The sequence below is a fragment of the Chelmon rostratus genome, chromosome 14 (genome assembly GCF_017976325.1).
Source record: "Chelmon rostratus isolate fCheRos1 chromosome 14, fCheRos1.pri, whole genome shotgun sequence".
NCBI lineage: Eukaryota > Metazoa > Chordata > Actinopteri > Chaetodontiformes > Chaetodontidae > Chelmon > Chelmon rostratus.
In genome coordinates this window covers 14008416-14035748 of record NC_055671.1, presented here as the reverse complement: position 1 = coordinate 14035748, position 27333 = coordinate 14008416, and the positions used below count along the sequence as shown (strand labels likewise).

The 27333-nt window shown below is 41.6% G+C and overlaps 1 protein-coding gene across 1 annotated transcript in view; it reads left to right on the top strand.

The window, feature by feature from the left end:
• Window positions 1–11631: 11631 nt before the first annotated feature.
• Window positions 11632–27333, top strand: part of stard13a (StAR-related lipid transfer (START) domain containing 13a) — a 41020-nt gene continuing 25318 nt past the window's right edge. Inside the window, exons 1-3 of the mRNA XM_041952322.1 lie at window positions 11632–11686; window positions 12357–12521; window positions 16192–16222. Of these exons, the coding sequence (XP_041808256.1) occupies window positions 11669–11686; window positions 12357–12521; window positions 16192–16222 (214 nt within the window). The 5' untranslated portion in view covers window positions 11632–11668. The remainder of the gene's footprint in view (window positions 11687–12356; window positions 12522–16191; window positions 16223–27333) is intronic.

The window sequence follows — 27333 nt, the reverse complement described above, 5'->3', positions numbered from 1 at the left end:
TCTGCTTTTCTTCAGCCTGACCCAGGTAACTATACCTCTCCGCGACAGGAATGTTACATACGGAGGAGCGTGTCTCAGCAGGTTAGCGTAGCTTGTATTGAAATGCATGTTCAAGTTAAATTAATATGCATCCATCATCACAGCAATGTAGGACAGCGTAACATCTGGGGCAGGTGGGGGTTGTGGATGAAGATGATCAAGTTCATTCATAAGTATCAATTGATTCAGTAGGTTTTTATTTGATAGTTCAGCTTGTGCTGATGGTGTTTGGTCTTTTAACAGCAGTCTCTATTTCATATGCAGGGGAGGAAAAGTTTTTTAAAGGACCTTGCGCTTTGTGGTCCTTTCATTAGATAAACTCAACATAAAAAGTCAGTAAACCACAGACCTTGTTCTGAAAACTTTCTGGACAGTTAAATAGCACTATCTATGTGTTGTGTTTGTGGGTGAAGAGGCATTACTTAAAGCAGCTCAGATTAGAATAGCTCCACTCTCAACTCTTGGTGCACCCTCCACCTTGACCAGTTCTCTTCTCCCGGAGACCTTGAGGGTCAAACAGGCCTCAACAAGCAGAATCATCCTCAAGGTTAACATACAAATAGCAGGTCTTTACCCCTGACCAAAGGCATTCCCTCCAAAACATGAAATTCAATGTTTGCTGGCAAACTTGAGGAATTCCACAGTTCACCGTCAGCTTTTTGAAGATCCTTTCGTGTTGATCAAGGCTCGCAGCTTTGCTGTAGCTACAAAAAGTGTGAACTGAGAGAGATTCAGAGAGGATAAGAACACGTTTAAAGCATTACCTCATGTGTTATCGAGGAATGTGCTTCGCAGCTGAAGAACCCTTCGCCTCAAGCCATATTATACAGCAATGAGTGAAAAGGAGGAATGGAGAGGGGGGAAAGGTGCACCTCAGCCCCCCAAGCCTTTTAATCATTTGTCATCATTTGTCTATGTCTAATGTACGTGCAGGTATTTAATCTGCTCGATCGTTTCCACGACAGAACTTTGTATTTGCTTTTGGTGCATAATTCATATTTTTTTCTCTCTTGCACATGGTTGCAGTCACATTCAAAATAGTCCTTACTCACACACACAGACACGTAGACAAACAGACACACACACACACACACATACACACACACGTACACACTCTTGCACAAATAGCCCAAACACCTGCCCGTGGAGCTCTTGCTGAGGTAATGTAGGAGGGGAAAGCATTCCTCAACCCTTTCTTCTTCTCTCTCCTCCCCTCAAAGCATTTCATATCTTTTCAGAGGTAAACTCTCTTTTTCTGTCTGTCATGCAGCACATAAGCCCTGAGTCGCTCTGGCTGGATGCATGTGTTACCTCCCGGTTCTTTACGCTGCTGTGCTGGATGTGTTCTTGGATGACACAATTTCTATGCAAAGACGTCTGGTATGTTGAATTATGAATCCTGTGTTTCTTTATGAAGTAGCCTATAGCTCAAATGTAAAATAATGTTTTTTAAGAAACAGGTCCTAGTTACAAGTGCTCCTGTATGGCAGTTATTGAGTAGTTATTGGCATTAGGGTGTTTTTAAGTATCTGTACAGTCATATTTTTCACATGGCCTTCACACAGTGGGAACAAATGACTCTTTGCAAGTGTGCAGTATGAAACTCTTTTTGAAGGATTCGTATGTTTTATATATACGTGCTGTCTGTGTTTTGCGGTTGTACAATTTTAAGGATTTGAACTTAATTTTAAGACCCACCACTATGTGTCTGAAAGACAAAGAAAACATGGCAAGCAAGGAAAGGGTGTGTTGGCTGCAGCCAAAAATATCCAGCAGGAAAAAACTGTTCGAGCAAAATGCATTTGTCAAAAAAAAAACAAAAAAAAAAACAAGTCTGAGCTGCAGAGTGTTGCTCTGTGGGGTTTTTGTGAAGACAAACTCTGCTGACATTGGCTTGGACCAATCACATATGTGATCGCTCCAGCTCAAAATATCCCATTTAACTCAAATCCAGCATTGACGTGGGTTTTCAATGGCCGATGCTGATACATACAGAGCAGGGTGGCCGATGTACCATGTTGTTGTGATAAAAATCAACAATTTAATAATAATAACAAATGAGACACAACTACTGAACTTAAATGAACATTTATTTAACATTAATATTATTGTCTGTATTGTCTCCATTTGCACTAGTAGATCTACACTCTGCCTGCAGTGCACTTATTGAAATAAAGAAAGATAGATGTCCACAGGTTATCAAAAAACTAAACTTTATTAAAACCTCTCAATGAGAAATGAATAATGTTTTAGAGCACTTAACATCAGCATTTATCAGCAGACGGTAGCATCTCCGTGTTTCTGAGGGAGAATGAAAATTTGTAAACTTACATAAATAAATACACAAAAACAAACAATATTAAAGCTGATGCTGATGATCAAAATGCCAGATATCAGCCAACCACTAATGTAGCACTAATAGTATTCACAGTATCAAAAATACTGGGAAAATCATCTTTGCTAAAATAATTTGAAGACGTTAAACTGCAGTGCCGCGCCACCTCTTACTGCTCACGGGTCTGTACGTTTAAAGAGGAAAATGATGACAGATAAACCCGTCTAAGCAGCAGTTTCATCCTTCTTGAACTTAAGTCTGGAAGCATATCCAGACTTGAATCCAGACACATACACCCATTTATAGAAATTACACTGGATTATACATGCATATATTCTTTAGAGTACACATGTGTGAACATGAAACAATTTGCCCAAATTTACATTCTCTTTCTTTCTCTCCAGCTCAGGTGTCACAGGAATTTTCTGAGGCATTCAAATGTGGGCTAACGTGTAAACATCGTCCCCTCATAGCTTCGTTTCAGCAGCTTTAGGTTAACTGACATTTCATCATGCTCTGTTTAAAACGAGCCACCGCTACACGCACCGTAAAAAGGCTCAACAGATGAGGACTGGTTCCCCAGTGATGCATGAAGGTCCAGTAGCTGCACTGCTTGTTCAGCAGCAGCGCAACAGGCACATTCACCCCCAGGCTCTGGGTGTCTCTTTGGCTGACCTGCAAGGTCAAGTTCCCCTCCTGACTCAAAGCTCCAGCAGCAGACTGAAAACCATGTCTGAACCTGTCCCTCTGCTGCACTGTGCTCCAGAGCCCATGGCCAGTCATGCCCAGAAATGGAAGGAGCTGAATATGGACATCAGCTCCGTCTGTAGTACAAGTAGGCCCAACTTAAAGCAGAATGGACACTGTGAATGCAGTTCAGACATGACTCCTGGAGCAGGTAGGGACACGGAGGACCTGGGCTGTCAAGCTGCCGGGTATTTAAAACATTGTGGAGCCGTATCACCTCAGCAGCGAGTAGAGACCCCCATATCCAATGAGGGTCATTCTGCCTCTTCAGCAGCCCTGGATGAGAGTAACTGCAAACATCTGCCAGCATCTGTGAATGCATCAGAGGACTGTTCATCAGATCTGCTAAGAATAGTAAAGCACAAGCCAAGTGCCATTGTGTTCTGCGATAACGATGGTACCAGCTCTGACAACCAGGTGATCTTTGCCAATGAGAGCTCCGACAGCGGGGACTCCTCTTCATCCGCCAGTGAAGCAGGAGAAGGGGATGACGACGATGAGGAGGATGATTTTGCTGAGACGCTACGATATAAGGAATTCCTGGTCAGCCGTCAGCGTAGAAACTCAAGCAGGAACAGGAAGGGCTTGAGGAAGAGACAGGATGTCAGGCCTAAAAGCTCCGCATGTGGCTGGCAAAAGCCCACCAACGAGGGCAAACCAGAGCTCACAGGTAGCCAGGAGGAACAGGATGCAGCGCAGAACAATGGAAAACAGGTAAGAAAAACAAGGCAGGAGGAGGGTGATAACAAACACAAAGATGTCTTATTCACTGTTGCCAGAGAAAGCAATTCAGTAGCCACAACATGTTACATTGTGCTGCAGAGAGACCTTTTTCATAACAGATATCGGCACAGCAGGAAGAGCACAGGTGTTGCTAATAACAATAACAATGGCTCTGTTCTGTGCATGAGTCTCAGTGAGACAGTGTGACAGTGAGCAAGCTTGAACAGTACAAGGACGCTGAAACTGAAGCAGCTAAATGGCATTCATCCATCATTGATGTTTTATTTTTAATTGTGCTTTTCTTACTGTGACATGTCAAACTGTCTGTGGCAACACGTTTAAAACAAGTTGGGACAGGAGCAACTAAAGACTAGGAAAGTTGTGGAATGTTCCAAAAACACCTGTTTGGAACATTCCACAGGTAAACAGGTTGATTGGTAACAGGTGATATCATCATGATTGGGTATGAAAGGAGCATCCTGGAAAGGCTCAGTTGCCCACGAGCGAGGATGGAGCGAGGTTCACCACTTTGTGAACGCATGATTGTAAAAAGGATGTTGATGACTACATGGGCTCAGGAGCACTTCATAAAAGTGTCATCAGTAAATACATTTCATTTGCATCCTGTTTTATATACTCAGTCCCAACTTCCTTGGAACTGGGATTGTAGTTTTTACTCCTCTTCTTTCACCTGACAGTTATTTTGCAAAAAAAAAAACAATGACAACCTTACAAAATGCATTGTTCAAGATGAAACCAGTGGTTCTGGTTCCAGCTGGGCTCCCTTGTCATGTTCCAGATGTCTGAGTTATTAGATCCACCAAAGAGACATTTCCCCTCTAATCTTTTCAGATGGTTTAATTTACTGCTCTAATTATGCAGTATTTCACAAAAAAAACAAGACTAGAGAAACCGTCAGACATATGAATACAGATTTGTGTAGCAGAACTGTGTTTATTCTTCTTCCCCATTAATCATCAGTCTCCTCAGATTTATCTTGTGTCTGCATATCGAACAGTTAAAACTAGCTCCACCTCAGCCACAACAGTTAAATGCTACTTACACACTGATGCATCAGCATTAACAATGTAATAATGTAATGTATGATACTGTGTCAGTCACAGTACTTTGATACTTTAAGTATATTTTACTGCTAATACTTCTGTACTTTTACTCAAGTAGGCTTTTGAATGCAGGACTTTCACTTGTAATGGAGCATATTTCCATGAATGCACTGGCTTTTACTAAAGCGAAGGATCTGAATACCTCTTCCAACACTGCAAACTGTCTTCAGTGAAAAAGGCCTATTTTGTAACGTTGAACACTACGTCCGCCACTAGAGGGCAGCAATGTCAAATAATTTCTAACTGCTCAGTCTGAGAGTGTTTCCACTTGACCAACCTGATGTTGCTTACAGTATATTTGTCTTCCACAGATTTCAAACAGTGTAAATGTAAATCCTTGTGATTTTACAAATGCTTTAGTACCTACTAGGAACAATAATTGATTGCATTATTCACGTTGTACATACTGTATCCTGCACAGCATGTTATAATAGGTGAGTTGGCTCATCCTGGTAGATTAGTGGTCAGAGATGCATAGATGCAAAAATACATGTATTTAGTATGTAGTAGCAATGCCTGTGGTTTAATTCAGGCTGGGCATCTTTGTTGCTGGTCATTCTCCTCTCCCTCAGGAGTAAAGGCAAAAATGACAAAAAATAATCTAAACAAAACATTTCTGGCCAAAAGAGCTGTAATGCTTTTCTTCTATGTATATTATGCTGCCAAAATATAATTATAGATATAAAGAGAGAGATAAAGAGATCACAATAATTTGAATGCTTTGTTATATGAGGTTTTGAAGTGAAAGAGAAAACCGTGTTAAAAATAGGGGGATTTTGATAGTAATTAATGTTTTGGCAGGTATACCTTCAATCATAAATTCCTCTCTTTTTTTCTCCTGGACACACCTGGCATCTCCAGCTCCCAGCATGCACTGCACCAGCGGGCATCCATTAGTGCGAGCATGGCCCTGACTGTGTTCTCACACCTGTCAGAGCAGCCCTCAGTCCCTGGCACGCTCCCATAACAGTCCTCTGGCACACCGTACACTGCTGTCCCCTCTTGGACCGAAATGAAAGGATTTGTTCGCTCCTTCTGGGATGCCGTTCTCAGAGCTTGACCAAGTGGCTTTTAAAGTCACTTATTGACAAGCTGAGGCCAAAGCTCATTTGAATACCTGTTAAGTCAAAGAGGCCCCATTGTGGTTCCACATTCCTGGAATATCTTGGTTCAAGCTGTTTCGTCACACTCCGCAATGTGGGCGACAGCTTTGCCAAATGAAATAATTGAAGACGTTTAGAGAAAAAAAACAATTTATCAAACTGCGTTTTAAGTTAAATGAGTGTTAAAAGTTTGGCTGTAAAACGCAAGTCCAGTATCAATACACTTATTCTACCATATCTCAGTTCTGTTGGTGTTTTGACTCATTCTCACATCTCAGCCTTGATAACAGGGCACATTGTTGTCTCGACCAATTTTGCTTTTCATACCAAGACAAAAACTGTTCTATGACTTGTTCTTGTAGACACACAAAGGTTGGATTTGAGCATTTTAAAGATGAATTCTTTCATTCCCCCAACACTTAAAGTGCAACCAGTTAGGCACTCATGTTATGAATTACTGTCATGTTCATTCGTAGCCTGATAACAGGAATGTGCTCTACGCTTCTCTGGATTTGGAGGAGAATTAGTTTGCAAGTGAAACTACTGCTGCTTACTGCAGATTTGAAATTACAGTCCATGTCCACTACTTCACTGGAGATTTCCTGTTTCAATTACATGTTTAAATCCAGATGTTTGTTGTGTTTGTGATTGTGGGGGCAGATAACATACCTCACTCTTAAATAGCTTGTTAAATGCTACTTCAGGCTTTTCTCAGTTTCAGTCCTCGTCTTGACCCCCTTTGGACTCGCTCTTTAAAGCAACTATAACCAATATTTTACGATAACAATATTTCAAATGACGATGTGAAAATATGATTGGGTCACTGATGAACCTACAGAGTATTATCTCCCAAATCTGCAGCTCCCTATGGCTTTATAAAGCTCTATACCGAGTTTAGGTCATTGTTTAGCTTTCTGCTCTGGTTTAGCTGCACAAGTGTTAGGATAGCTATAAAAGCCGCTTTAAACTAACCAAACAACACCAAATAACAGATGGACACAGCTAGCAACTAGCGGGTGAGCATGGAGCATTTATAAGCTAAAGAGCCAGACAATTTTCTCAGGAGCTGGTAGAGACCAAAACAGAGCTAAAAGAGAATGAATACTGGACTTTCAAGTGGCCAGAATGACTCCAATGAATGATAATGCAGCTCAGTAATTTTTTTAGCATGTAAATAAGTTTGTAAGTTATAACTGTTTGCAAACAAGTTCACCATATCACTCTAAAAGGTGATAATATGTCAATGTTGTGTTCACAACTTGTTTCTGTTGCCCCCAAGTGGCCAAAATGTAGCTATTGCAGGTTTAACTCATCTTGGACTGGATAAGATAAGATAAAGAAAAGATAAGCTGTGACACATGGTATATCTGTGATAATTTCACACATAGTTTTACCCATTCCCTCTCCTCTCCTCCTCCAAATTATCAACATAATCATTTAGTCACAGTAGCAACATAATATTGTCATTCATTCATACACAAATGCCTTTCACTTCAGATCAGCAGAGAAAACTTACAGACCAAGGATTCTTTAGTTATTCATACATAGATCTATGCATCATGATAATAGGCGTTTTAGCCTTTCCAAGAGAGTTCAGGCAAATAATGAAATGGTTTTGTAGCAGAGCTATAGTGATGCATTAAGAGCTCTGTTCTGTATAAACACTGGACAGAAGCCTATTAATATTTCATGAACTCTGAGAGCACTCTGCTGTGAAAAGTTAGTGTGTGCAAATGTGTGTCTGTGCGATGGTGTGCACATTTACATGCCACTCCGCGTGTGTTCATGTTTGCAGTCACTCATGCCGTCGAAAAGCCCCCGCTCCCTGTGTTCTCCCCTTGCCCCGGCTCTGTCCCCCATCGTGAGGGTAAAAATAGCACCCTGCTGCACATAGACAGCCCTCTGTGTTCCTGTGTGTAGGAATCTGGAGATGTGGGGGCTGTAACACACAGGAAATGGCTTTACGGCCAAAGCTGTTGCTGCAGATATTTTTTAAACTGGTCAACATGATGGGTTAGGGAACGGGAGTGGACAGAAGGGTGTGTTTGTGTGCGTGAGTGGGTGGGTGTGGGCATGCTTGTGTCGTTGCATGCATGTGTGTGAGTGAGGGGGCTGTTTTTGGACTTCAAGCTCGTCAAAGGGGCCCTATGTGCTGCTATCAGCCTCTGGGACTCTGGGATTGGCAGCAGAGCCCAGAAACAAAGCAGTTTGTTCATTTCCTGGAAGGCCAGTGAACAAGTGTCTCAGTCAGGGTCCATGACCAATGCGTGGAGAGGGAAAGAGAGGGAAAGAGAGGGTTTAGGTATGTGCATAACAGAGCTGTGTGGAATGGACACATATTACAACACATTTACGTAACATGCATTGGCCACACTGGTGTTTTTATCTAGTTTAAAGACGGTTTGTTCTTCTCTCTTTGGCTTTAGTATGTCTCTTATAGCAAAGGCGTCTGTCGTCTTTCCTCTACAATAATCTCACAGAGAAGGTGTCGCCTCCTCCACAGTGCAGGCCACACTGTGTGTCCCTGCACGGGCTGAAAAAGCATAATGTTCATCTGCAAGCAGCCTGGAGGCAATGAAAGGTGGAGTGGGTGGATGAGGAAGAGGAGCGTGTGTTGGGTTAGGTTCAGCAGATTTCTCCAGCATGCATGAAAGGCCTTTGTGCAAGGTTAACTCCAGAGCTCGCCCTTCAGGTTTATTTACCTGTGTGTCTGTGTGTTCAGGCTGCTGCGTGTGACTCCATGACCCTGCTGATGAAAAAGTTGGATCACCTCAATGAGGGGAGCCAGGAAGTCCAAAGCGCTAATCCCTCCCACGCAGACGAGGCCGATGCAGACATGGAGCTGCAGAGCGCCGCGGTAAGTCAAGTACACTAAAATCAAGCCAAGTCTGATTTATTTATATGGTGCTTTAAACAACAGGCTCAACCCAAAGTCTAAAGTCTAAAAACAAATGAATACAAGATAAAACATGAAAAGGTGAATTGAGGGCGTTTTTTCATACACATGCACATGCAGTAGGTACACTGTAAATCAGTTACTTATCTTGATGAATATAACATTTCTCATGCAGGATGTGCAGACATCTTATGCAGTGGTCTTCATGGTATGTATGATTTGCTGAAAAGAAAATTTAAATGCATGTTTTCTGAATGGAGTTTGGAGGGACATTTGATGATAGTTACTCCAATGTGGCTTGTCATAAATTAGGACTCATAACGTTATGAAATTAATTTTTTTATATGAAAACTATTTTTTTTATTTTATCCCTTTTTTTTTAAATCCAAGTGCCATTACCTGCATTAATATATTGCTTGAGTTTTAGACAAAGTTCATGACTTCAGTAATACTTTACACCGTTCATGGCCACACACACATGTGTGTGGTACAGTGCACCACACACATGTTGGACAGAGAGCCTACTCAGGGGAATGGGTTGCCAGGATTGCAGTCTCTCCCCCTATTTAATATGAGGTAGATTCATTAAGAATAATAGTTTGGATGGTCTCCAAGCCTGTTGTTTTTCCGCCATTAAAGCCCTTCATAAATCAGGCGGCTTCTGACTCGTCTGGCATCCATCTGGAAACAGCATCAATCCTCCAGAAACCACCACCGATGCAAAGAGCTGAGCTCACACCAGCTCCCTGTTATTTTAAAGGTTTATTCGACATCATTTCTGGAAGAAGAACACAGTTTGTAAATAGCTCCTGTGCTGCGCTCCTCTGCTCCCCTCTCACAGGGCATTCCAGCTGCCTCATTATGCTTACCAAGTGTAAATCTGGTAACCTCAAATAGCTCTTAAACCAACAGCACAGAACTTCAGGAATTCTTATAAAAAGGCTGCATTTAATCAAGCTAATCTCAATGAAACTGTCTGGCAAGCCAGACAAACAGACATTTTTTAGCTATGTCAAGTGTTTTATGTAAAACTAAAATCAGTTTTATTTGCAGTGAGGGGAGATCAAGGTAAGACACACAACACAACACAATATTATGATCAATACAAAGAAAAATTAATAAAGAATGTGAAGTTCAGCTGCCTGCCCTACAGGGGAAGAGGAGCAAAAAGACCATTTGTCCCAAAAATGTGAACTATTCATAGGGTAGTAAAGATTAAATGATGCCAGCCCAGAGGGGTAATGTATGACTTTTTCTTTTTTGGGAGCAAAAGACATTCAGGGTTGGGTGTGAGGCAGAATGATTTACTGTATTAATAATTTAAAAAATCCTGAATTCAGTAGTTAGTATTTTACCCATATATCTAGAATAAGGTTTTTGCACGTAATTAATTCAGAAAAACTGACAAAATAAATGTCTTCACTCCAAACAGTGTTTTCTTATTATCTTTTCATTCACTCCTTACTCACTGTCCCGTAGTTCTCCTCATTCTGCTAATTATAGCTTAAAAAGCCCCTCATTTGTTCCATTTTAGCTATTTTTGTTCATGTCTTCTTTTAGCCTTGCTAGCGTCATAGCCCTTTGGATGGCAGTTTGTCCAGACTGAAATGTCCCAACGACTCTTGGAATGAAATTTTGGGAAGCACATTCACATCATTTTGTGCGGCCATCAGGTCAACATTTCAGTTTGTCCAAAACCTACTTCAGCAAAATGACATTCCCATTAGCTTCAGCTCTGCTTAGCGTTCAGTCCTAGTTAGCGAATGTTAACGTGCTAGCATGCTAAACTAGTGACGATGGTGAGTGTGATCGCTGTTGAACATCAGAATGTTAGCATTGTCATTGTTGTGTTAGCATGCTGACGTTAGCATTTAGCTCAAAGCGCCGCTGTGCCTCACAAAGCTGCTAGCATGACTGTAGCATGACTGTAGACTTGTGTTATGATAGTCTGACTTTCCACTGTGGGAATCGTCTCCATTAAATTCCTGTTGGTTTAATGATAATGATGAACAGAAAAAATGCTAACAAACCACTTTATTCAAGTGTTGGCTAACAAATGTGGAAATACAGTCACGCTAAAATTAGAAATTTAGATGAGAAACTGATTGACTTCCAGCTTGAGCTGTACTTTGTTTTGGGGACACAGTGTCCTTGATGCTGTTATCTAACTGTGACTGCACACTGAGAAAATTAGCAGCATTATCATGCCATCGCCATGATGGAAATGCTCGATGGGGTCAGAAAGGGAATTTCATACACAGGCGCTCATTGTGTATTGTGATGAAGGGAAAATGCGTCTCTCTGTGCGTTCATTTGAGGATTGGATTCTTGCTTGCAAAAAAAAAAATGCTGTTTACAAAAATACATGGCGTCCGTGCTTCAGTCTCAGTTACACACACGCACATTGACACATGCATCCATGTTATCAGCCCCGTGTGCGACGGGAGGGGAGAGCGAGAAGCACAGCGGCGGCTCTTCTCACTGGAGTGTGTACAGTAGTTGAGTCATGAGGTCAAGCTGGGATGGACTTTCCAGTGTTGGCCCTTAGCGGACGTACGGAGGGGGATGACTCAGGATGGGCTGGATAAGGGGGGCTTCTCCAGGATAAGAGACACATCATCAGCGGTGTCTTATATCTTGAAACACCAGCTCCACTAAATACTCCACAGAAACCATACTGCAGATACAGAGAGCTGTTGACATGAAGACAGGGACCGGGGTAAGAGACTGGAGGAGACACAGCTGCACACAGACAGATATTGAAAGCGCTAGTGTGTGTGTTGAGTTACAGCAGCAAAAAAAGAGATCATTATCAGACGTAACTGCAATTAATATAGCAAACATGGCAATAAATTAGAAGCATGAGCCGCAGTGTAAACTGTGTTTGTTGTCTTGGCAGCATTGCAATGAAAAATTAGTTTCTTGCATTGATAAATTAAAAAAAATCTAAAATAATCATTTATATTCACTTCAGGGAGGGAAAGGAGAGAGAAAACAGTCATCTGTGACAAGGAATAATAGAACTTCTAAACACTAGCAATAAGAATACAGTTGGGGTGATTTAACATGGTAATGATTTTAACAGTATATAAGAACTGAATTGATGATTTTATACGTTTTAAAAAAGGCTGGATGTTGGAGAAAAGATGTGTGAAAGAAATACATCTAATTTTATTTAACCTTTTGACTGACTTTCCTTATTCCTAAAGCAAACATTAGCTTTATAGCTGACAAAATCAGCCACACTGCTCAGCAGCTGTTCTGCAGTTTCTGATTGAATGGAGCGGCCCACTTGTCGGAGACATGTAGATGCTGTTTCCAAGGTCAAGAGAAAACTTTCAATCTCTGGCTTTGTGTCTCATCTGACTTCATCTTCTCTCTCCTCCCAGGGTGCGGCGGCTGTGGGCAGGATGGCGAGCCGAGCCCCGAGTCAGGATCAGGGAACCTCCAGAGAGCCACTGTCCAGGCGCCCCTCGCGTCCTTTGACCCGCAGCAGACCGCTGACCCGCTCGTCCCTCTCGTCCCCTGCGCATCTCCATGCTCGACGGGCCAGGGTGAGTGAGACGCTACCTCTGTGGGTGTGTGAGTGTTTGCGGGTTGACAGTGAGTCAGTCTGCTATATTCAGGGCAAAAACTTGTTTGGAGTGGCTTTGTGGTGAATCTTACAGTCAGAACTGACAGCAAGTGTTTGTGGTTACACTTGTGTGTGCCACTTCCTTTTACTATTCACTACACATCGCTGACAAGGTGATAGAAAGCTTTTAGGAAAGATGCAAAGTAAATATTTGTCTGTCCATTTGGCACAAAACTAAACCACCTGAATTCTGTCCTCAATACTTTATGTGATCACAAATGCAACAATGCCGCAGCCTCTCTCATGAAAAACCCACTTTGTCCCAGTGTCTGTCTACTGATAATGATAAGTCATGCCCCGCTCACTCTTTGAAAAACAGCATGCACGCTGATTTAGAGCCAAGCGCCATCTAACTCTTTGCAGCTGATCCTGCAGACCGCAGTCTGATTGATGTAAGCTGATCATTTACCCAGCTGAGGAAATGTTTGATGTCTGCAAAACGCAGTTTGTAGCATCTTTTCAGTGAAGCCATCGCGCTCGGACCTATTTTGTGCTGTGCAATTGTGGACAGTGAATTGTCGTTTTTTTGGGGCAGAGTGTGCTGAAACGAACTGAGACTTAACACGTTGTTTTATTTTTACATTGTTGAAGCTGCTCGGCCTCTGCAAACACACTGACCTCTCACGCCCTTTTGTTATATTTGATATCTTACACTGGGAATTTCCAACCAAAGCTCTTTACAGGAAAGTGAATGTTTCCCTCACTTTCTCTTTTTCTTTTCTCTCTGCTTCTTGAAAACTCCCTCCCTTTCCTTTATCATATGTCCTCCCTCGCTCTTTGGGCCTCCGTCCAGTCTGCATGTCCCCTGCTGTTGTGTAAATACGGTGAACGTAAAAGGATGAGACAGCTCTGCTCCATCCAGCAGCATGCAAGGTCATCTTTTTCTGTGTCAGCACTGCGGCAACAACAGAAACTACCACATATACGCCACTGCTCAACAGGCGCGACAGTCAAAGGGCTGTAAAGAGCAAGAAAATGGAGAAATGAGCATAAGTGACCAACTGATTTCTACAACAATGAAAAGCTAAAAGCTCATTGTCCTGCATCCACAACAGATGGCATGCTTCTGCAGAACACAGTAGTATATCCCTTTCTGTTGATGCTGAAGTGTCAGTACTGTTAGTTATGAATATATATATATATGCGCGTGTGTGTGTGTGTGTATGTGTGTGTGTGTATATGTCTGTATAGGTAGGTAGAGAGAGCAGCAGGGGCCGTGGGATCAGGCTGATGCTAAGGAGTGGGTTTATTTTCCCCTCACCGTGACTGATAAAGTACAGCTGTCCAAACTGACATGGACACACACACACACACACACACACACACACACACACACACACACACACACACACACTACTTCTATCCTTGTGAGGACTGAGGGCTCATTGACAGACATTGACTCCCTCACAACTTCCTCACAATGTCCTCACTTTCAAAAAAATGTCCTCACTCACTCTGTTGGTTAAAAACAGACTCACTATCTAGTAAGTACAAGTACATGCACACGCACATGCACACACACACACTGTTCTCCTCATCTCTAAATTTAGAGGATACTTTAGGAGGATATATTTGTGGAATAATTGCATTCATTCAGGCATTTTTTTTAAATCAATGGTTGTCATTGTTTTCAAATCTAACATGCTGAACATTTCACTGGTCAATACTCATCTGTTACCTGCTTCAGTCACCTTTACTTTTTTCCACCTTTATCTTGTCTTGGTGAGATGTTTCATACCTGCTGTTTGCTGTTTCTTGAGCCTTTGATTATACTGGACCACTGTTTAGAGAATCAGTCAGTAGCTGCCATCAGTTGACTACTATTAGTTAAAACCACTGTTTATCTGGCTAAGTTAAGATAATTTAACTAAAATGATTGATGATTGGTATTCTCAGGTTAATAGACAGTCTTTTCATTGATAAATCAGAGAATTTCCTGGTAGTTTGAACAATATCTATGAGTACATTTAGTCAAGTACTGTACTTAGGTATAATTTTGATGTACTTTGTACTTTACTTAACTATTTTCATTTTATGCTACATTATACTTCTACTCCACTGCATTTCAGAGGGAAACATTGCACTCCTCTACATTTTATTTGACAGCTTTAGTCACTGTTTGCTTTGCAGACTTGTATTATTAAGAGAAAATCTAATCAATTAATAAATGGTGGTGTTTTATTGTAGATTAAGATTCCCAGTAGATTATAAAGTATAGTTAAATTAGCTCCACCTTTACCAGCTGCATCATTAAAGTGATGAACACGTTAATGAATCAGTAATTAGAATCCAGTTACATGATATACATTATTCTAAAATGAGTACTTGTTATGATTGGTACTTCAAATACAGTTTGCTGCTAATACTTTTGTACTTCTACTCATGTAAAGATTTAAAAGTAAAACTTTTGCTTGTACTGTTGTATTCGTACTTTCACTTGAGATTAGAGTACTTTTTCCACAGCTGCTTAAAATGACTGATTGCTGTCGCAGACACGTGAAGCAAGATCTAAATCACTGCATTTATATTTTCAATATGAGTAAAATATGCTTTTACATATTTTAGTGAGATGCTGCCTTGTTTGTTGAGTCATTTCCAGTATGTGATCTCAGGCCTGAGGAAAACCGATGGGAATCATGCAGGATTTCATGTGTAATTGCCAAACTGCATGTGCATCATTTGGTAAATCCCAGTTCCTGAAGTCCTTTTAGGGAGGTTAGGGAGTCCTTTTAAGGACTGTGATGTACTAAGATTTAATTTCCTGTGCTGATATTCTGGCTATTGAATCCAGTATTTGAGTCTTGGGTTGACACTGGGGGTTTTCTTCAGCTCCTGTTTTTGATCTTATTTTCTTCCCTTGCTCTTTTTTCTTCTCGCCTTTTTATTTTTTCAGTTACCATCATCTGTTTTAATTACATTTTCTGTCATGTCCTCTTTTCTCCCTCGCCTCCAAATCAGCACACACACACACACACACACACACAGACCCTAATCTTAACCCAGGTCTAAAAGAGTAAAACCCAAGTGTAAAAGAAGGCGAGTCCCTACAATGTGACTGTGTAAATGTCCCCACAACATGAGTAATTTACATCCACATACACACACTCTCTCTCACACACACACACACACACGCACACACACACACGCAACATCCTTTCCAATTTCCTCTAATTTAATTGCATCATTTATTATGATTTAAGTTGCTTTTCTTTAAAGGAGCTTCAGTTTCATTCATGAAGACTTTTTTCACGTGTTTTCTTTCCCTTTTAATTCCAATAAACCTCTGCTTAATTTTCAAACAAATAATCTGTTGGGGCTTGGTGGGATTTCATGTGATCATATGACATAAACACTCAGGAAATCTGTTTCTTTTGGTTGAACCAGATTTGGAATTTGGGTCATTTTCCCAGCGTAGCTACTGCTGCTGTATGAGGAAAGTGTGTTGAAGGGAAACTGAGTCATTGCCTTTGGCTGATGTTGAGTTTACATTCTCCACAGATTTAGTGTTCATATGAATCCATTAAGTGTTGATATATTGTATTGCTTTTGTTTTGGTACTCACTGTGTATTTCTTCTCTTTTTCATGTCAGGCTGCTGCAAGGATGACCAGTGGATCAGCAGGTACGATAAGAGCGAGGATAAGAGTGAGACTCTGTGTGTGTGTGTGTTCAGTGTCCATTCAGTTGGATTGTTTGCATTCCCGCTTTGGGATAAAACTGGACTTCTGGGAATGTCTCCCACAGGATTCCCAGCCAGTATGTCAAACCTCAACCACCCAGAAGTAATACCGTTTCTACTATAACACACACACATACATACACACACACACGTACAGCCTTGCATGTACACATATACAACACATGCATATTCAGGTGCATAAACACAGATATGCGTATGGGCTCATGCAAAAAACACAAACGCTGTTGGTTTGGTGGAATTTTGTCATGCAAAAACACCCAGAAGCTTAACATCCCGTCAGCAGAACAAAAACAGGTTTTCTAATTGAAAATACCTCTTGTGTCAAAATGAGCATTTGCATCTTTTCTCGCTGGGACTCACGTTCCCAGAGACGGTGATACGGAGGAGATGATTAATGAGTCCAACTCTGACCCCAGCCAGTATCTCTTATCCTCAGAGTGTGTCCCCTTTGATTGACATGCACAGGCGTCATGGTGACTGTAGTTAAGTACAGCCCAGAGAGATGTCTCGCTTTCGGATTGTTTATTTTTGTGTGTTTTGTCTGTATGTGTGTGCCAGCTCACACATCCCCGTGCTTGTGTGTGTGCGTGTCTTAACAGTTAGGGCGTCTCTGATGTGGGCACCACCGTCAGCAGGGGTCACATTACTGTCAATGATAGTCCACGCGGGAGAGGTGCAGTGTGGGTAATGAGGCCCCAGAGGCTGCAGGGAGGTCAGAGGTGATGTCGTCAGCGGCGTAGGACGAGACGAGAGTGTGTGTGTGTTTGTGTGTGAAAGAGAGACAGAAACATTTCATACAAACACGGCAGCGCTGAGCGTGGATTACTTTCATTGTTTGTGGTTTCGTGCTTCGGGGTTTGTTTTCTCAGTTGAGAGTGTTTATTTTCTCCTCTGATATGAGGAAACACTTTGGCTCTTTGACAGAAATCCTGTCTAATCAATCAGTGTTTGTCGGCCTGTGTGGGCCGAGTCTCAGCTGCAAAGCGACAGGGTATGATATGCGCGTATCTCTGCTCGCATAGCTGACATTCAGTCTGCACTCGGACTGATAAACGGGGGAATTCCTCCCACAGAACTACCTGTGTTCTCTGCTGGGGTTCCCCATATTGGCCTGTAGGTGTTCATCACCATCCTCTGTGTTTTTGATAGAGAATGCATTCCATTACTGTGTGTGATCTAAACTGAATCTGCCCTTGAACCACTGAGGAAAATGTTTTAATCCTTACAAAGATGAAAAGATTTAGTTTCGATACATTGTTTTCCTGAAGAAGTAATATGCGATGACAGAGGAGGACTGCTGTATAGATGCTTAAATGTTTTACTTGATCTCAAGTTGGTTTGGATTTCAATGATCTCTTAATTTTTGAGGTCCCCTTCATGGTGCAGTTACCTCAGTTGTAATACACATGAAAAAAACATATTTCTAAGCATTTTAGCCACTTTTCACATTGATTATAGATTATGACAAAGAGTTTAAAACATTTTCAAAGATGACAGTGTCGAGTTCATTCAAACGAGAAGGGGTAATCTTAACCTGAGGTGTGGACTTGAGTCAGCTGACTTTGGACTCCAGTCACAGATCTGGTAAAAAAAAAAAAAAAAAAAGGACTTCTTTAACACCAATGACTTGTTACTTTGCTTGGACCTCAGACATTTGACTTGGAACGACTTGATATCCTCTCCGAACTCCAAGATGAAACATGAAGTTGCAACAAATTGATGCTTCGTTTTCATTTGAATAAAATTTGAACAGGGATCGAGTTGCACCCACAGGAAGGAAAGGTCCAGAGCAGCAGACAGACAAATAATACACTTGTTTAGGACTTGAAACACAAAGTTTAGGACTTCAACTTAACTCTGGACTTGTTGGTCTTGACTTGGAACTTATAGCCAAAACTTGGTATTTACTTAAGACTTCCAAAACAATGACTTTATCCCACCTCTTATCATTTAAATTAGTTCTGATGTGCCTCTATTGGGTTGCTGTACATTAGAAATAAAAGGTTTTATTACAGAGTACTGTTTATCTATTTTAGCAAAAGAAATACTGAAATCTAAAACTCACCTGACAAAATCTAAACAAATGAAAACGATTCTGTTGTCTGAAGTTGACTGTATGTGAATAAATCTCTTCATGTTCACTATACCCTGTGTATGCATCATATACATTTGCCTTTCTAGTTGAAACCTTGCTACATGTTATCATTTCGAGTCCAGCGTATGAATGTAGTTTTATTCCAGCTGTTACAACTCTGCATGCTTTCACAGTTGAGTTCATAACTACAGATGGTAAAAATGACCACTCAAAGATATTTTAGAAGAGTGCCGCTGTTTTACAGCAGCTGATAAGCTACAAATGACCTTGGTCTGAACCAAACACGCACTGACACACATTCTCCACACTTTCACTGGAGTCCAGGATTATAAAAAAACATATAATCCATCAGAGTTTTCACATTATTTGAAAGCGCTCGGTGAGGCTGTGAGTAATCTCGACCTTTGGCCCGTGAATCCTTTTAGTGCGTCCCTTGCATGTCTGTAATATGTTTTTAATATGTCTGACTGGAGGGATTCAGCTGATTTATGGCTCCGGGAGACTTCTGACACACATTTTCCTCGAGGCAGTGTCCGCTGATGTTTAACCCAAATGTTTTTCTCCCGTTTTACTTGTTAATAAAGTCACACACTGCCTTGACATTTTGTTTTAATGTGTGTAAAAAGTGCTTAAAGTGTCAGGGTGTTCATGCTGTGTATGTGTCTATGAATGATGGGCGTGTGTATATGTATGTGTGAAAACCTCTACTGCTGCCACTGTGTGCTATGCTTCAGATACCTCACACAGAAAAGCAGTTGGCTCAGCAATTAACTTACAATAAACCTTTATAACTTAATGATGGTGGCTTGCTGTGGTGTTAATGTGTGTGTGTGTGTGTGTGTGTGTCAGTAGCAGAGATGCATAGACCCACCAGAGATGCATTCACATAAATGTTTGTGATGCTAGGAGGTCCCTTATTAACTCAGTGCTTAGTAAGGGAGCCTGTGTGTGTCTTTGTGTGTCTGTGTGTGTGTGTGTGTGTGTGTGTGTGTGTGTGTGTGTGTGTGTGTGTGTGTGTGTGTGTTACTCAAGTTGTAGCCACATAAATCTGTTTACACAGTGACGTTGTAGGAACTCACCTTCCTTATGGGAGCAAAACACAAGTCCCTATAATGTAAAACTTTAAATTCTGGGGTGAAAACTTGGATTAAGGTTAGGTTTAGGTGAAGGCCAGTGTTTGGTAAGTGGTGGTTATGGTTGTCCCCAAGAAATGAATGCAAGTCAATGTAATGTCCCCAGAAGTGATGGAAACACAACTGTGCACGTGTGTGTGTGTGTGTGTGTGTGTGTGTGTGTGTGTGTGTGTGTGTGTGTGTGTGTGTGTGTTGAATATTGCAGCAGTGTGCAGCAGTGCTTCAACCAGTCTGGAAGTGTATTTGGCTGTAGTCCCAGTCTCTCCCTCTGTTTCTTCCTTCAGCTCTCCTGTTTCATTTTTCCTCTGTCTTTCTGCCCTCTGCTGTCTTTTCTGACCGTTCAAACTGTAACTCGACCCCCACACTGATTTTCTTTTTGTTTCCATGTCTATTTTCCATCTTGATTTGTTTTACTGCAACTGTTTGCTGTGTTTCGTTTGCATTTGAATCCTGTTTGTAGCCTCCAATGCCTTTTTTCTTCACGTGCAAAGAATATGCATGTAATACAGCTTACAAATGCATTCATACAGGAATAAACACCCACATTTAGTGTCCATCTGTATTGTTATGCTATTAAGAACCCCTTATCTAACCTTGAATCTCTCCCTTGTGTTAATTGTGACTTTACACCAACGTCTCAAACCAGAATCTTACTAAACCCTCAAATAAATTGGTTCTATTCTTATGTTGACCGTCCTTACAAAGTTGTGCAAACATAATTTTCTTTGCTTTGCTACCTTAATTTCAGGTGCACTCACTTTTTAAACAGCAAATACTTTGTAATTGTTGTTTGCATTTGTTTTCCCTTCTAAATATTTTTAACTAAAGTGTCAAGTGTCTTTCACAATCTGACTTTGCTGTAGTTTTGTCCCGGTTTTCCCAATTACATAAAACCTATGTAGCCTAACTAATCTAAGCCAAGTTATAATTAATCAAAATGGTCCAAAACCAAAATTTTGTTAGTTAAACCTGCGTTATCTGATTTTTTGGCTGTCTGGTGGCAGCACAACAAACTGTAAACACTGACATATTAGCCCCTTATAAATTTGTTAAGGTGAACGTGCTAGAGAAGAATTGCATATTTAGATATCCTGCAGATATGGAACAATGTTAGCATTCATTTGTGTTTGCGTGCATCTGATGAATGTCCAGTATGCACTATCCTTTTTGCTCCATTTATGGTCTCCACCAGCCCCTGAGGGAAATACGTGGCTTTTTAGCCGCTAAGTGCTCCACTATGTTCGCCAGCCAGTCACTAACTGTGTCTGTCTGTTATTTGATGCTGGGTGAAAACAGCTGCTGAGTCTGCCTCTTCTGACTCTTCAGCAAACATACATACTTTTATTCTTCAGTCTTATTTTCTCTTTATAATTATACACTCATAATGTTTGTGATAATGAGTTCCATGTTCAGTTAATGAGTATATGTGTGCATTATGGTGCTACTTTTGACAGCTTTTAAGCACCACTCATGTTTACATGAGACTCCACTACTTGTTTATTTGTGTGTGTGTGTGTGTGTGTGTGTGTGTGTGTGTGTTTGTGTGTGTGTTGGCATGCATGTTCGGCGACGCACATATGAGTGCACATCTGTGGATTGCCTGTACACACTGTGTGTGTTTGTGTGTGGTCCCACAATCGTATACTAGTGCAGAGAAAAGGGTTGAGGAAGGAAGTTGGTCCTTGAGGATTTTCCTGCTAAAATGCTTATTTTAACAACTAAAAACCTCACTACGTGTGTATCTCTCCTAAGTGCCTTTAAAATGTGACACTCAGCAACGAGGCCTCCTATCAGCATGTGATCTGCACTCCCATGACCTGTGGAGTTTCCTCCGTGTCCATTAGCTATTGTTTCCCCTCCCGGTCCTGCCCCAGGTCCTGCTACTTCCATACCACAGTCTGCACCCCATAGCCCTCTGCACTCAGCTTTCAAACCCCCATGTCTGTCTCCAAATACAACGTCTACCCCTCCCCATTCAGTTCTATACAATATACCTCAGGCCAAGTTTGCTTTTCATATGCCAGCACTGGTGTCCTCTATTTCCCATCTGTATCATCTCTCTTTCTGGGTCCTTATCGAGACCTCTGCTTTGTGCCCATTGGCCTCAGGCGGGCCACAGTGATAGCCATCTCCTGCTGTGGGTGATCCAGTCCCAAGAATGGGAGGTGGATGATGTCAACAGACTTAACTCTGCAGGCTGGACAAGGGAAGTTGTTGTTGTTGTTGTTACTGGAGAGTGTGAGGGATAGTCACTCTGAATTAGCTCCTGACCCACTTTCCTCCTGGCCCATTTTCCTGAAGTAACTGACCAGAGCAGCATTCCTCGACAGCTGGAGCAGAAGTATTGACAGAGACACGCCGATACTGTTGATTCAAGCCCATGTGAGCAGATGCGTATAACGCTGGCTCTTTAATGATGATGCATGATAAGCATACGGATCCTAGAATAACACAAGATATGCATTGTTTCTTCCTCTGTGCTGCGTTTAGTGACGCCTGCTGATCAAACTCAAATGTCTGGCAGGAAAATATGAGTAGTTTCAACTCAGACCATCTCCTTCTTCCACTGTCTTCCAAGCTTTTAACAAAATTATCTTCACATCTTAATTGTTTTACTTTTTATCTTAACTTGGGTAATTTCCCTTCTGATCTCCATGGCCTCCATCATCTGTCTTCCCCTTCTCATTCCCTCTCTTGTTTTTCTCTTTGCTGCCTTTTGCTTTTGCAGGGAGCACCTGTCAATCACACTGTCGCTCTGATATATCAGAGTCAAGGGTCAAGTTAACAGCATCGCCTCTGAATACTAAACATAACAAACTGCAATGTTTGAAGCAGTGATGTATAAGAAAGGACATATTTTCTTTGAGCGATCAAGATTGTTTTGATTGAGTTGGTCACTGCTTGACCTCTTTTAGCCTTTTTACCTCTCTGTGAATGTTTAGAATTATATAGAAGCAACTTTCTAGTATAAATATGCAGTTTTCAGTTCATGTCATATCTGAATTGTCATGAGTGGACACATAAACAGATGTTGTGATATGAATCCTGCAGCTCTTCAAAATGCTTTTTGAGGAAGTGAGCAGCATATGGAATTGCTATGCGGTTCACAGTAAGATGATTAGGTGTGTGTGTGTGCGTGTGTGTGTGTGTGCGTGCGTGTATGTGTGCTCTCCAGGATCATTGCAGGCAGATAGTATGAGCTAGGAATTTAGGTCAAGGTCACCCAGTGCCATCTGTTCAATGGTTTTTCTTTAATCTGGAGGTTTTCCACTTTAAGCAGACTGGTGGTGCTCATTTGAGGTAACACGCTGCTGCTTCTTTTACAGGATTAGAACTGGATTCCTCTGTTAGGAAGATGATGCTCTGTCTGGGTTCCTCATTTGTTTAGTTTTCCTTGCAGGGCACCTTAAGACTTCAAGTGTGCAGCCCATGAGGTGACGGTCTGGGCGGCTTATGCATTCGTTTCTATCTCAAACATTCGAGTCAAGTGAGCTGAGCAGCTTGGCCTGAATGGCTGAGTGTTGCTGAAAATAGAAGATAGACACCGGGGAGAGAGTGGATGGCATGAAGAGGAGAAAAAATGAGCAGGGAGAAGAGGAGGAGGAGGAGGGGGAAGAGGGTCGCTGAACAGACATGCAAGTTTAAAGAAAGCTGGGAGAGAGAGGAGCGGGTTGCACAAGATGCTTTTGTCACCCTCTTTGATTACGTGATCTGTTAAATTATTGATCAGCCTGAACCTGCTAACCCAGACTCAGGAGTGCAGGAGACTGCAGGAGAGTCTTAGTGAGGAAGAATAACATCTTCAGAATGGATAAATGTATTCAGAATTCAGCTGAAACTGTCTGAAAAACAGTTTTAGCATTTTTTAGATCATCTCTAGCGATTGGAGGCAACACACCTTTGTGACCATCACATGCAGTTTGTGCTTATTTGACAAAATGTCCTACCCTCCGATGACCAGGCAGGAAGACAAGAGAGGTGCTCGACCTCCTCCCCCTGCTCCACCTTCTCCTCCTCCTCTTCCTCCTTCTACTGCCTCTAGAAGACAGCCGCCTTTTCCAAACCTTCCCTGTCCATTTCTATAACCGCTGCAAGATCTGATTGCTCTCCCGGTGGAGACGCCCATGCTCCGCTGTGTGTTTGTTCTGAAAATCAGATCCCGGGTCTTGTCCAGAACATGTCCATTGTGCTGCTTTGATTGGCTGTTTGAGCCCTGGAGTGTGTTAGGTTTGTGTTTTGATTGGCCGCCGCTGTGAGACAGTGTTCCTGTGGTGTTCTCCTTCCCTGCCTGGCGTAGAGGTTTAGCTCAATCCAGTCCACATATCATAGCCTTCAGCATCACAGAGGAGAAATACAAAACTGATCCTGGATCAAAGTCAGTGGAAGTTTTGTAGTTTTCCCACAGAAGTGTTTAATTTCTGACCTGTGGCCTCTTTCGTTCTCACTTGTTCCGTCTCTGAGCCTCAACCCACAATCCACTGTCTATAGTTTCTTTAAGAATCTGCCAATGCGACAGCTGATACAGTTTTCTTTAAAGTTAAATTTTCCCACATTCAGTACAATTAGGTGCTGATGTCTCTTACCAAAAGATAACAGGAGTCAGAAATGTTGTCCCCAGATGATGTTTCAGGGTGTCTTTTTAGTCACTCTTCTGCTTATCCCAACACATTTTTCTTAGGACTATATTTCAGTCGTGAATGTTCAAAAGGACTTAAGAAAACGTCAGCAGTACTTAATCTTCTCCTCCTCAGAGGTATGTTAGAGTGTTCTGATCATAAGCCAGTTGTGCCTGTAGGTGGCTGTGATAATGTGCTAAAATCCCTTAATCCTGTAGCCCACACACATTTGCGCAGGGACCACGGGTCACAAGGTAATGTGTGTGTTTATGCAAACTGAGTACATGTGCATCCACTTTAACATTGTTTTATGCATGCTTTGTATTTGTGTGGGTTTAAGTTTATTTACACACATTTGCAATTCACGTCTGTACGTAACGTAGCGTGTTTATGTCTCTTTGAGTGTCGGTGAAGCTGGCCGTCGTGCCGTCACTCTGTCTGGTACCTTCGGGGTTTATGTTACACTTTGGTTTTACGCTGCGTTTCATGGTTGTAAAGTGAAGTTGGTGGATGTGTGTATCAGTTATGACATAATGTCTGCCACACACATACAGCCGTACAAACAGCATGTCAAAAATTCCAAAAAAGTGCACATGCGATCTGCCTCAGACTGGCTTTTTTACTTCGATGACAGATGTTGTTTCATAAAAGATCCACAGGCGTGCTTGGTCTTCCTCGAGGAAACGACTGCAAGTGTACAATTATATATCAAATACACCTTCATTCACAGCAGCATCTAAGCATCATATCCGAATTTGATTAATACCATGCAACAACACATTTCGACCTCATAGCACCTTCCTGTCGCTCCAACTGAGAATGTTACTCCTGTTCTAGTCTTGAGTTTGAGTTTTTAACACGAAGCCACTTTTATCCGAATGAGAACTACTTGAGTGCTCCTTGGCATAAATTCTCCAAGTCTTTTAAACTCTGCTGGAGGGTTGGAACATCATTCTTTCCAAATATATTCCCTCAGTTGATGTTTTGGTGAGTTGTGGCAACATTAGTCCAAAATCTCCTCACATGGATGTCAATTAGTTTGAGATCTTGTGACTGTTAAAGTTGTAGCATATGATTCACGCCATTCTCATGGCCCCTTGTGCCCTTAATGAAAGCATCTGCCATCTTTTCTTCCCTTATTAATATCTGAGCCACCCAGAAAATGTCAGCAAATTTTGCTTCTTTTGTGTTGCAGCGACCTGCAGGAGGCTCACACAAATAACTGGACATTTTAGGTGCGTGCGGACTGAAATAACAGCCTTGTTTATCTCTTTCATGACTCTCTACAAGACATTTGGTTTGTCCTGTACCTGCATGCTTTAGTCCCACACAGTCTCGTACGCCTCGCTTGCTCTCATCATTTTCTCCAGCTTATCTCTTTTCTGTAATCCTCTGTACTGTTGCGATGGCGCGCACAGGTTCACCACCTCCTCTCCTGTCTTCTTCTTTATACCTCTCCTCCACATGATTAGAGCTCTCCCACTCAAAATATAAGCCTGTGCGACAGCATCCAGTGCCTCTACATCTTCTTTTGAGGGATGCTTGGCATCACTGCTCACAGATCAATGCCGTACGCCCACATACTGTCGTGGTCTCTTGCCAGCTCGGGATCCAAACCCACGAATAGAGCTGATTCAACTGTTTCGGTTGCTTGCATTTGTTGTTATTCTTTAATCAATAGTTAGGATATATAGGAGAAGGTTACCTTTGAGAAAATATTCCAAATCTCTAGCATTTGACCAGAGCTGAAACACCATCAATTAATTGATAGTCACAGATTTTTTTCTATTCAATAATTGATTAATAGTTTGAATTTCTTTTAATAAAGCAAAAACGGCAAAATTTCTCTGGAGCTCATTTGTGGGAATGTGCGGCTTTTATGTGATACTAAACATAACATCTTTAGGTTTTGTTTGGTGACACAAGGACTTCTGAAGATTTCATCGTAGGCTTTAAGAAACTGTGAGCAGCATTTAAACTGTCATGATATTGTCACACTTATCCAGTCAGGGGAAACAAGGAAGCAGGGGGAAGGACCCAAATGCAGACCACAAAGTCAGAGCCGGTGTACAAAAGACAAAAGTCCAGAAAGAAGCGAGTTCCAGTGAAAAACAAAGCTATAGTCCAGAGACGCTGGGAAACACCTGACACACAAAATACAACTACAAACTGGCACAGACTTAAGGAACACACAGACTTACACTGTGGAGGGAAGACTAGTGATCGACGGGTGAAACAAACAATTACAAAGGTGGGAAAACACAGAAAGTAAAGAAAAAGATAACACATGAGGAAGTCTTTCAACGTAAAACAGGAAATAACAAAACAAAAAATACTGATGCACATTTGTTAGCCTTGCACCTACAGTATGTGCCATACTGCAACTGTGCTCCTAACCTCAATATATGAGGATAGAGTCTGTTTGCAAGGGACAAGTTTTTGGGATCAGAAGCATTCTGGTTTCTCTTTGTCGTCCAAGACGTATTGACCAATCACTTTTGGGCGAGCTGTGGTTCCATGCAGGTAAAACGTTCTTGTGGAGAGCAAAAGAAGCTGAACACTTTGTCCGTAATGCAATCTCAGATCGGCTATCTTCTGATTAAGATGTAGCTTTTTTTCATTTTTTTTATTTATTTATGCAGATTCTGTTTTTAAAGATTATTCTAAATGTCATCTGGACCTAAAACAAGTTCCTAATCAGACTGTAAACAACAACCAGTGCAAGGCAGAGGAGGTTCTGGCCTGCATATCCATTATCCGGGTATCTGCTGGGTACGCCAGAAGCCCCGAAACAGTGGCCATTACCCCCAGAGGCTGAATCATCATCAGACAGGATGATTTAGAAAAAAATGTATTCAAAACAAAGCAGAAAAGTTGTTTTGTTCCGCAAACAGGGGCGATGACCACCTTTATATGATGCTTCAAAAACAATTCATTGTAAGATTTCCTACTCAACTTTTGTTTTTTTTTACTAACACCAAATACCATAACACTGTCCCATTCCCAGCACATACATTCCCAGTCTCCTCCCTGTCATTTTTACCATTTGAGGATAATTATATTTGACAGAAACATGCCGTGGGACTTTCATCCTCTATTTACAAATCTAATGCTCATGAATCTCATTGAGCTGTTTCATGAGAAGCGATCGACACAGGACTCTGCTCTCGTCTCCCTTCAGCTTCTCTG